The sequence below is a fragment of the Entelurus aequoreus genome, linkage group LG02, assembly GCF_033978785.1.
Source record: "Entelurus aequoreus isolate RoL-2023_Sb linkage group LG02, RoL_Eaeq_v1.1, whole genome shotgun sequence".
Taxonomy (NCBI): Eukaryota; Metazoa; Chordata; class Actinopteri; order Syngnathiformes; family Syngnathidae; genus Entelurus; species Entelurus aequoreus.
This window is the reverse complement of record NC_084732.1, coordinates 57,186,855-57,196,509: the sequence shown is the minus strand read 5'-3', so window position 1 is coordinate 57,196,509 and position 9,655 is coordinate 57,186,855. Positions and strand designations below refer to the sequence as shown.

The 9,655-nt window shown below is 44.8% G+C and overlaps 1 protein-coding gene across 1 annotated transcript; it reads right to left on the bottom strand.

The window, feature by feature from the left end:
• Positions 1 to 3,508: 3,508 nt before the first annotated feature.
• LOC133663678 (uncharacterized) lies at positions 3,509 to 6,195 on the bottom strand. The gene is made up of 8 exons (XM_062068366.1): positions 6,125 to 6,195; positions 5,858 to 6,058; positions 5,503 to 5,689; positions 5,139 to 5,387; positions 4,849 to 4,973; positions 4,434 to 4,480; positions 4,201 to 4,349; positions 3,509 to 4,073 (listed from the first exon to the last, which is right to left on the bottom strand). Exons 2-8 carry the CDS (start codon positions 5,993 to 5,995, stop codon positions 3,886 to 3,888), a joined length of 1,083 nt encoding a protein of 360 aa, XP_061924350.1. The 5' UTR covers positions 5,996 to 6,058; positions 6,125 to 6,195; the 3' UTR covers positions 3,509 to 3,885.
• Between the last annotated feature and the right edge of the window lie 3,460 nt (positions 6,196 to 9,655).

Below are 9,655 nucleotides of genomic sequence, written 5' to 3'. Positions count from 1 at the left end.
TTGTTAGTATTGCACAAAATAAAACTCGGTTTCATGTACTCCTTTCTTTTTCCATCTGGAAAATATGTGCTGGGGGTCGATGGAAGCAATTAAGGCAACTAAGTTAAAAACAAATGAGCAAAAGAGGATGGTGTAAAATTAAAGACCATTTTTTCCAAACGTATTAAAGTACAAATGAAAGTGAAGGAAAAACTAATAAAGCTAATGTATTTTATACAGTAGTCTTTTACCTGGAGCATGCGTAGAGTGTCGCTGTTATCGTCACCAAATGTTAACGGCATTTCTTCCCCGTGTTGTTGGCTGCATTTGGCACCTTTAGCGATAAAGGTGCCAAATGCAGAAGTTGCAGCCGTACATCTAACTTGGCTGCACTCTTCAGCCATGAAAAAAAACCTATGTTTAAGCAGGTGCTTTCTCAGATTGGAAGTATTCCCGCCACTTGCCTTGATATTTGCATCACAAATATTGCAGCAGGCGTAACATGGGGAGTTGGCTCGGTTGTTGTAGGGGCCCCAATAGTCCTGTTTCTCCCTGGGCCCTCCTTCTGCGCGCCGCTTGCGCCAGCCACGGTCAGGTGAACGCCCTCTCTGTTCATAGCCACGGTCAGGTGAACGCCCCCCCCCTCAGCGAGATGCTGGTGCCTGTGAGTGTGTCTCCACCTGGGCCCGTTGATCAGCTTCCTAACTTTGTGGGTTACTTATCACCCAACCTTAAAGGCAAAAGTGAGTGTGTCATAGCTCACACGGTGACAACTGTAAAGGACGGGTTACCACAGCCCGTGTGTTAAACCCTACAGATCAGGACATTATACTGAGAGAAGATGTGCACCTTAGGGGAGTTTTTCTCTGTGGATGCGGCCGAGATTGTGACACTTCCTCAGTATCCAACCGAGACTGTCTCTGCCATTTCATCCAGTGAGGTGCCTGTTGTGTCACTGGAGGAGTCTTCTGCTAGTCAGCAACAGAAAGCACAACTGGCTGCACTGCTGGCCGAGCATCAGGGAATACTCAACCCGTCAAAAGGGGGGAATGGCAGATGCACCCTCACCAGAAAAGAAAGAGGAAATAGACAGGCAGATGACCGCCCTGTTGGCGGACGGGGTGATTGAGGAAAGCTGCAGCCCATGGGCCTCGCCTGTGGTCCTTGTAAAGAAGAAGAATGGTGAGTGGAGATTCTGCATTGACTATCGTCGTCTGAACAGTATAACCGTGAAAGATTCTCATCCGCTCCCCAGGGTGGATGAGACCCTGGATACGCTGGCGGGCTCCCTGTGGTTCAGCACGTTGGAATTCACTAACGGATATTGGCAGGTCCAGGTCGCTGAGGGAGACAGGGAGAAAACTGCCTTCACCACGGGTTGGGGCCTCTACCAGTGGCGGTCTATGCCGATGGGCCTTACTAACTCACCTGCAACATTTCAGTGCTCAGAGGGCTCCCATGGCAGCCCCACCTTTGAGGCCCATCTCACCAGTCTGCGTGAAGTTTTCTCCAGGATCCATGCAGCTGGCCTCCGGCTGAATCATAAGAAATGTCATTTGGCTCGAGATCATGTAGTGTTCCTGGGACATGTTGTTTCTCGCCACGGCTTACAGCCCGACCCTCGAAACACGGACAAAGTCAGAACCTGGACCACCCCACAGAACCCAACCGAAGTGAGAGCCTTTGTGGGCCTTTGCTCTTACTAAAGACGCTTTGTTAAAAACTTTGCCCAGTGTGCAGCCCCTCTGCACCGCCTCACCTGCAAAGACACACCTTTTAAATGGACAAGTGAGTGTGACACAGCCTTTAAAGGCCTACTGAAATGAAATTTTTTTAGTTAAACGGGGATAGCAGATCTATTCTATGTGTCATACTTGATCATTTCGCGATATTGCCATATTTTTGCTGAAAGGATTTAGAATAGAAAAACGACGATAAAGATCGCAACTTTTGGTATCTGACAAAAAAAAGCCTTGCCCCTACCGGAAGTAGCGTGACGTAGACAATTGAACATATCCGCAAAGCTCCCTATTGTTTGCAATGATGGCCGCCAGATCTGAGAGCGATTCTGACCGAGATAGCGACGATTTCTCCATTAATTTGAGCGAGGATGAAAGATTTGTGGATGAGGAAAGTGCAAGTGAAGGACTAGTGGGGAGTGGAAGCGATTCAGATAGGGAAGAAGCTGTGAGAGGGATAGAGCCATACCGCTTTGAACCCGACGCTGATGAAGACGGTCAGGAGGACGCTGCTGCTATTGATGCTGGAGGAGCACACGACATAGATCGCCTTGAGAATACAGAATGGTAATATGTTATTTATTTATAGACTAGTTTTAGTTTGTGGCCTAGTCTTGCACTGTTACTGTTAGTGTTACAACTTACACCCCAGGCCTATCTATACACTAAGTATCTATCATTGACACAATGTCAAACCTAATTAATTACCCATTATTTCTATGGGCCACAGCTCCATATACCGGCAATACTAAAAATATGCATGCAGATTAATAAGATCCACAACAAGACAATGATAATATTAATTATTCCACATGTTTGCAGATTGCAGGTGTCAATAATATGAATTGATTTACAAATATTATGAACATTTCTATTTCCAGGTGTACATGTCAAAACTGTGTGAACATGGAGACAGTGGCTGAGTGTGTCTGCTGTAGTGAAATAGAGGCAGTGACCAGAACGATGGAGGAGGAGGGGGTGAAGACGTGCATCATAGACCACCATGGCTTTCCATCTGTGTGTCTGGATGAATGGGTGCTGCAGACAGCGTATAACGCCTACAAACAGCAATATGGCGTGCTGCAGCAACAGCAAAATGAGTGAGGCACTAATAAGTTTAAATAATTCTTTATTCTATCAACCTTTGGAAGATAAGTCAGAATGAGCACTTTCTTATCTTATTCTTATTCTGTGAAATGTACTGTGCTACAATGCACATGACATTATATATCATAGAAGTATTACATAGATGGACCGTAGATGTCAACAATATTTACAATTTACTGCAACAGTAAATGACAAATGAGTAGAATGCATGACAATGTCTTCTGAATCTCAGAGAACAGTGAGTCACTGTGTATCCATGTCCGGATAATAACAGCTGCCATCATTTGCTACTTGCAGGCGGAGACGACACACAGCCTATCGACAGTTTGTCCGCTTCTGCTGGGGATATCTGGGAAAGGACATAAGGGTGGTACTACCAGCTTGTGTAGTACATAAGATTAGGACAACATTCCCATCGATGGACTACACTGGGTTCCAAGACGTGCAGTGACTGCAACAGAATCTACATGGCCACTGTACTTAATCAATAAAATCAATCAATCAATCAATCAGTCAATCAATCAATGTTTATTTATATAGCACTAAATCACAAGTGTCTCAAAGGGCCGCACAAGCCACAACGACATCCTCGGTACAGAGCCCACACACGGGCAAGGAAAACTCACCCCAGTAGGACGTCGATGTGAATGACTATGAGAAACCTTGGAGAGGACCGCATATGTGGGTAACCCCCCCCCCCCCCCCTCTAGGGGAGACCGAAAGCAATGGATGTCGAGTGGGTCTAACATATTAGTGAGGGTCCAGTGGAGCCAGCAGGAGGCCACCCCGAGCGGAGACGGGTCAGCAGCGCAGATGTCCCCAACCGATGCACAGGCGAGCGGTATACCCCGGGTCCCAACTCTGGACAGCCAGCACTTCATCCATGGTCACCGGAATAACCCCTCCACGTGGGGGGGGGGGGGGGGGGGGGGGCAGAGGAGAAAAGAAAAGAAACGGCAGATCAACTGGTCTAAAAAGGGGGTCTATTTAAAGGCTAGAGTATACAAATGAGTTTTAAGATGGGACTTAAATGCTTCTACTGAGGTAGCATCTCTAACTGTTACTGGGAGGGCATTTCACACTTACCGAAGCGACTCCTGTGCTTAGCGATGGCTTCCTCCTTGTCTGGCTTCTCCAGTTCATCGCAGAGGAAGGGAGGCACATCCACAGTGACGCTGAGTGGTGTTCTCTCGTCAGGGGTCCGTCTGCAGCCAGCAACAACCTCCCTGATCAAGTCATCTACGTAGCCTGCAAAATACAATTGTACATGTTCCTGCTCACAACATAATATACTCATGGAGAGTGAAACTTGACAGTATTATTATCATGATACAAAGTGTCAAGTGTTTACATGTTTTGTGTCCTCTACACTTACGGTATGTTGGCTCTGTCGCGATTTTCTTGACCACATGGCCCCCTGCTTTATACTTCGGGTAGCGTACTGCATAGCGCTCAGCACCCGCTTGTGTAGTGGCTATAGGGCGGCTCGAATTTTCGTTCCAGTGCAGCCCAGCAAGCAGGTTCCTAGGTGTGGTAACAGAATAATGTAATAATTAGTACTAAAGTATGGCACACACTAGTGACACTTAGATTAGTGTGGAAACATACCTGCACAGCATTCCGATGTATGAGAAGACATACATTTTCGGTGCGAACTGTATAAGATAAAAGACACTTTATTCAGTCATGCGTCCATACAATGTGTGTGTAAATTTATAAATTGTTTGTAAATTTGAATACAAATGTTTGTGTATCAAACTGTTAATAGTCAGCTATTAAAGCTTGATCTCCTGCAGTAATGAAGCTGTTTTGTTTTCAATGTTAACACCACGCCAGAATTGTTTGCAATCTTTCTCACCAAGATGCCTAGCCACTATGTTGGACCTCCAACATTCTCTTGCTTACACTGACTGTATCAAGGCTTCATTTAGTATGCTCTAGTATTTTGCTCCCTGGCCACCAAAGTCCTAGTGGCAGGTGGTAACCACCGACACCACCTACAGGCGATCAGTCTAATTCTCACCTGTATGATAAGGCTATGGAACGCCTCCACCTTGGAAGTCTGGTGTTCACCCGACAGCATGGCGATATCTTTTAGCAGGGACTTGTTGTTGACCACCTCCTCCAGTTTCACTGCTGAGCGTGAACCTAAACATAAATTTAAAATAGAACAACGTTTCTACAAAAATGTTCCAGTCAACTTAAACTGGTTATTTACTTACAAGTTTATCTGAATTTTTTGACTTTCAAAAGATGTGCAGGAAAATACTGCTAGTCCCTCACTGCTTTCGGGCAACTTATTTGCCTACTCACTTTGTTTGAGCCATTTCTTTTGCCGTTGCAGTTGTCCATGAGTACAAATTGGGAAGAGGTCGCCATGGTCCTTGTGGATGTTCTGAATGTGTCGCTCCACAGACTTCCACTTGGCAACCAGAAGTTCCCCCTCTCCAGGCGGTGTAGACACTGCTGCCCAGTAGAGGTGGTTGATTATACTTTGCACCCAGGGCTTCAGGTCTTCACAGTCCTTATGCTTGGCGATGGCCTTCAGTTTCTTTCCGATGGCTACAAACAGAAAAAAACAGAAATTTGTGGATTAAATACAATATCGCATTCATCTGATCACTGATATGTACACACTACTTCACAACTTGTCATGCATACAAATAATCCAACTAACATTTTGCAACATGCCAGATGTCATAGCAGTGCCTTGTATTGGGCATGTTTTCACGAATCCATTTAGCGATCTGTCTGTGTCTGTCTGTCACCAGCACCCCGACATCCAGGTCCCAGCTGATCAGCAGTTCCACCATCCTCTTCAGTCCTTCCATCTCCATATGGTAGCTGCCAAGACATTCGTTGCTCTGAAATATATATAACAGAAAAGGAATGAGCAAAGAAAAAAATGAAAAAGGGGTTTAGTATACATTGAAATGGTTAATGTTATTAGACAAATTTACTAGGATAATTCTGGAAAATCCCTTATCTGCTTATTGTGTTACTAGTGTTTTAGTGAGATTATATGGTCGTACCTGTACAACCTGAAGGTCGAGAACCACATTGGCCACAAGCTCCATTGTGGTGTAGGTACCGAACTTGGCGCTGTGTCCCGGACTGTCTGCTCGCCCATCACCACCAAGGACGAGGGGTCGGCCTTCCACCTGCAGCATGGTGAGGTGCGTCCGTTGCTGTTCCTCCCACACCTTTTTGATGGCTGGCTGCAGGATGAGCTCCTGGTGGTTGAAAAATGTCCTCTTCACATACGTGACCACTCTGATGCTGTTCAGCACTTGCAACACCTTGCCAGAAGATGCCCCAGCGAAGAGGATGCCAGCAGACAGCAGGATGTTGCCCGCGGCATAAGGGCCAATGTTTGGCTGCTCCAACTACTCCTCTGGTCACATGATGCACATTGAAGAGTCATGGTCAGCTGTGTACCGTTCGAATCCCAAGAAGGGCTTATGTCCTGGCTGCCACAGACTGGACAGTGACACCACTTGACGAGACTCTGGAGGCACGACTCAAAGATGATGTACTTCGGTTCCTTGTGGCAGCCCTCTTCACGCATCTGGTGAGTACATGGGCGATCTGGCGACCCGTCAGATTGACACGGATCCGATGTCGTTGACTCACTCGGCACATAGCTGTCATCGGAAGAACCACTAACAAAAGGCGCAGTGGGACTTGATGCTGGTCCTTCATCAAACAATGCAGGAGGTGGTCGTAGCTTGGCTTGCATTCCAGACGCACCTGGAGCTGCTATGTTAGTCTGCATCTCGGGGCTGTCAGATGGAGCTGCTACACTTGACAATGGGACTTCACTAACCCTGGCCGGCCGAGCTCTAACCCTCTCGAGGATATCTGGGGTCACCTGGTGTCCTAGCAATAAAATCAAGCACAAGTTGTTTTATATAATCTGTTAAAATTAAACTAAAATCACATAATAATTATTGTCTTTGAATCACCTAATTTATCTGTCTACTCTACTCTGCACAGGCAGCGTGCAATGTGTACTGTGATGTGCAGAATCATGTTCGTCACCGAAATAGACATACCCCTTGATCTATGATGTATTTTCCCTGTTTGGGTGCTCTTGCTACTGGTCATTGCTGTTGGTGCTGTCCCAATCGGTACCCAGTCCGTCTGGCATCCTTGTTCTCTTGTATTTCCCTGGAAATGGAGAAACAGCTACATGTAATATGGATACCTCATTTACATTAATTATGAATACTTTTGGATTGGGCTTGAACTGTAATCCATTTGAACATTGATTAGGAAAACAAATCGAACCTGATCTTGATCGCCCTCCTCATCAGGCAAATCTAGTGCCATTGCCATTGGTTCATCCACCGCATCCGCCACTGATGCCGTAGTCGTACTGTCCATGATCTGATCTATTGTCTGTAAATGTACACATGTACAATACTTTATATTATTGTCTATTGTAATCTATTGACAGTATTGACACTATTGACAGTAATGTCAGTAAATGTACGATACTTTATACTGCAGAAGAACTTGACTAGAACTTGAAGCAATAATTATATGTAGACTATTTTATTGTTAATTTATTTCATTGTTCATGGAGTAGTCCAGTGGTTCTCAAATGGGGGTACGCATACCCTTGGGGATACTTGAAGGTATGCCAAGGGGTACGAGAGATTTTTTTTTAAGTATTATAAAAATAGCAACAATTCAAAAATCCTTTATAAATATATTTATTGAATAATACTTCAACAAAATAAATGTTTAGAATTAAGTTCATGAATCCAGATGGATCTCTATTACAATCCCCAAAGAGGGCACTTTAAGTTGATGATTACTTCTATGTGTAGAAAACTTTATTTATAATTGAATCACTTGTTTATTTTTCAACAAGTTTTTAGTTATTTTTATATCTTTTTTTCCAAATAGTTCAAGAAAGACCACTACAAATGAGCAATATCTTGCACTGTTATACAATTTAATAAATCAGAAACTGATGACATAGTGCTGTATTTTTTTTCTTTTTTTCAACCAAAAATGCTTTGCTCTGATTAGGGGGTACTTGAATTAAAAAAATGTTCACAGGGGAAAATCACTGAAAAAAGGTTGAGAACCACTGGAGTAGTCTATGACTGTGTGTGTTAGTTTTGGTTGATTGATTGAGACTTTTATTAGTAGGTTGCACAGTGAAGTACATATTCCGTACAATTGACCACTAAATGGTAACACCCCAATAAGTTTTTCAACTTGTTTAAGTCGGGGTCCACTTAAATTGATTCATGATACAGATATATACTATCATATATATACTATCATCATAATACAGTCATCACACAAGATAATCACATTGAATTATTTACATTATTTACAATCCGGGGTGTGGAGGTGGGGGGGGTTTCAACAATTGAGAACAAAGAAATGGATATTGGAACAGTGTAGTCTGACTATGAAAACTGGATATCAAGATTCTTACCCTCTTCCTTTCCCTTTTGGCAAATGCAGACCTCATGTGCACAGTCTGTCCGCTTGTGGAGGGGGTCGGGTGCTCCGGACTTGTCCGTGGTCTATCGAAAATAGTTGGCTTCGCACCTTTCTTCAGCACGAGTCGACGAGTGCTGATTCCCATTTCTGCCATTCGCAAGGGACCCTCTTCGAAACATGATCTTTCGAAATGTTCGCTGCATACTACACTGTACTTCGTATGTGTCGTCCAATCCAACCGTGTTCGCTTGACTTCTTTGTTCCATAGTAAAGCTTGGCCGCCATCTTTTGGGAAAAGAAACAATGAAATACCGGTTGTGTTTTGGTTTGTGTTGCTACATCCAGCAGCAACACACCGCTTCCCTACAACTCTCTTTTTTGCAGTCTCCATTGTTAATTGAACAAATTTCCAAAAGATTCACCAACACAGATGTCCTGAATACTGTGGAAATTAGCGATTAAAACAGAGCTGTTTAAATTGGGAGGGACCTATTCCAAGATGACGCGTTCAACTGCCTTCGTCACGCGCATACGTCATCATACCGCGACGTTTCAGCCGGATATTTCCCGGGAAATTTTAAATGTCACTTTATAACTTAACCCGGCCGTATTGGCATGTGTTGCAATGTTAAGATTTCATCATTGATATATAAACTATCAGACTGCGTGGTCGGTAGTAGTGGGTTTCAGTAGGCCTTTAAGTACCTGAAGGGGGTGCTTTCATCTGCTCCAGTTGTCACCATGCCTGACTTTAACATCCATTTCAAGGTGTACACAGATGCCTCCTTGGAAGCAGTGGGGGCGGTGTTGGCTCAGTACAAGGACGGACTGGAGCGAGTGGTGTCATATGCTAGCCAAGCACTCAGTTCTCCAGAAAAGCGCTGGTCTACATTCGACAGAGAGCTGTGGGCCGTAGTGTGGGCTACACAGCAATTCAGACATAACATAGGATCAGCTGCCTTTACCATCATAACTGATCACAAGCCGCTGCTGGGCCTGTGTGGCATGTCCATTGACAAGGATCCCACGGGACGCAGAACAAGCTGGATACTGGAACTGGACCCTTATAACTGGAGTATGCAGCACAAGGACGGCAAACGGCATACTAATGCTGATGCACTCTCACGCCGTCCTCAAGACCCTGAGCCTAGTGTGGTAAACACAGGTGAGACAACCACACAAGTGAATGTCATAGGCTCAGATATAGAGCCCAGCGTTCCCCAACCAGTCACTCAACTGCTACAAACACCCACGGGAAACCCCCCGACCTTTGACCTCCATACTGGGGAGCAGCGTGTGGAGAAGAACAGTGGGGCGCAGGACTTCTCGTTCAAACATGCACTTTCACATGATGGAACGGGAAT

What these genes read in the sequence shown, in the direction of transcription:
- LOC133663678 (XM_062068366.1), bottom strand. Translation starts at nt 5,995, where the DNA reads ATGCTGCAGGTGGAAGGCCGACCCCTCGTCCTTGGTGGTGATGGGCGA. An exon ending in TACATCGGAATGCTGTGCAG is followed by an intron (nt 4,350 to 4,433) that starts GTATGTTTCCAC and finishes TACCACACCTAG; the next exon opens with GAACCTGCTTGCTGGGCTGC. An exon ending in CGCGACAGAGCCAACATACC is followed by an intron (nt 4,074 to 4,200) that starts GTAAGTGTAGAG and finishes TGTATTTTGCAG; the next exon opens with GCTACGTAGATGACTTGATC.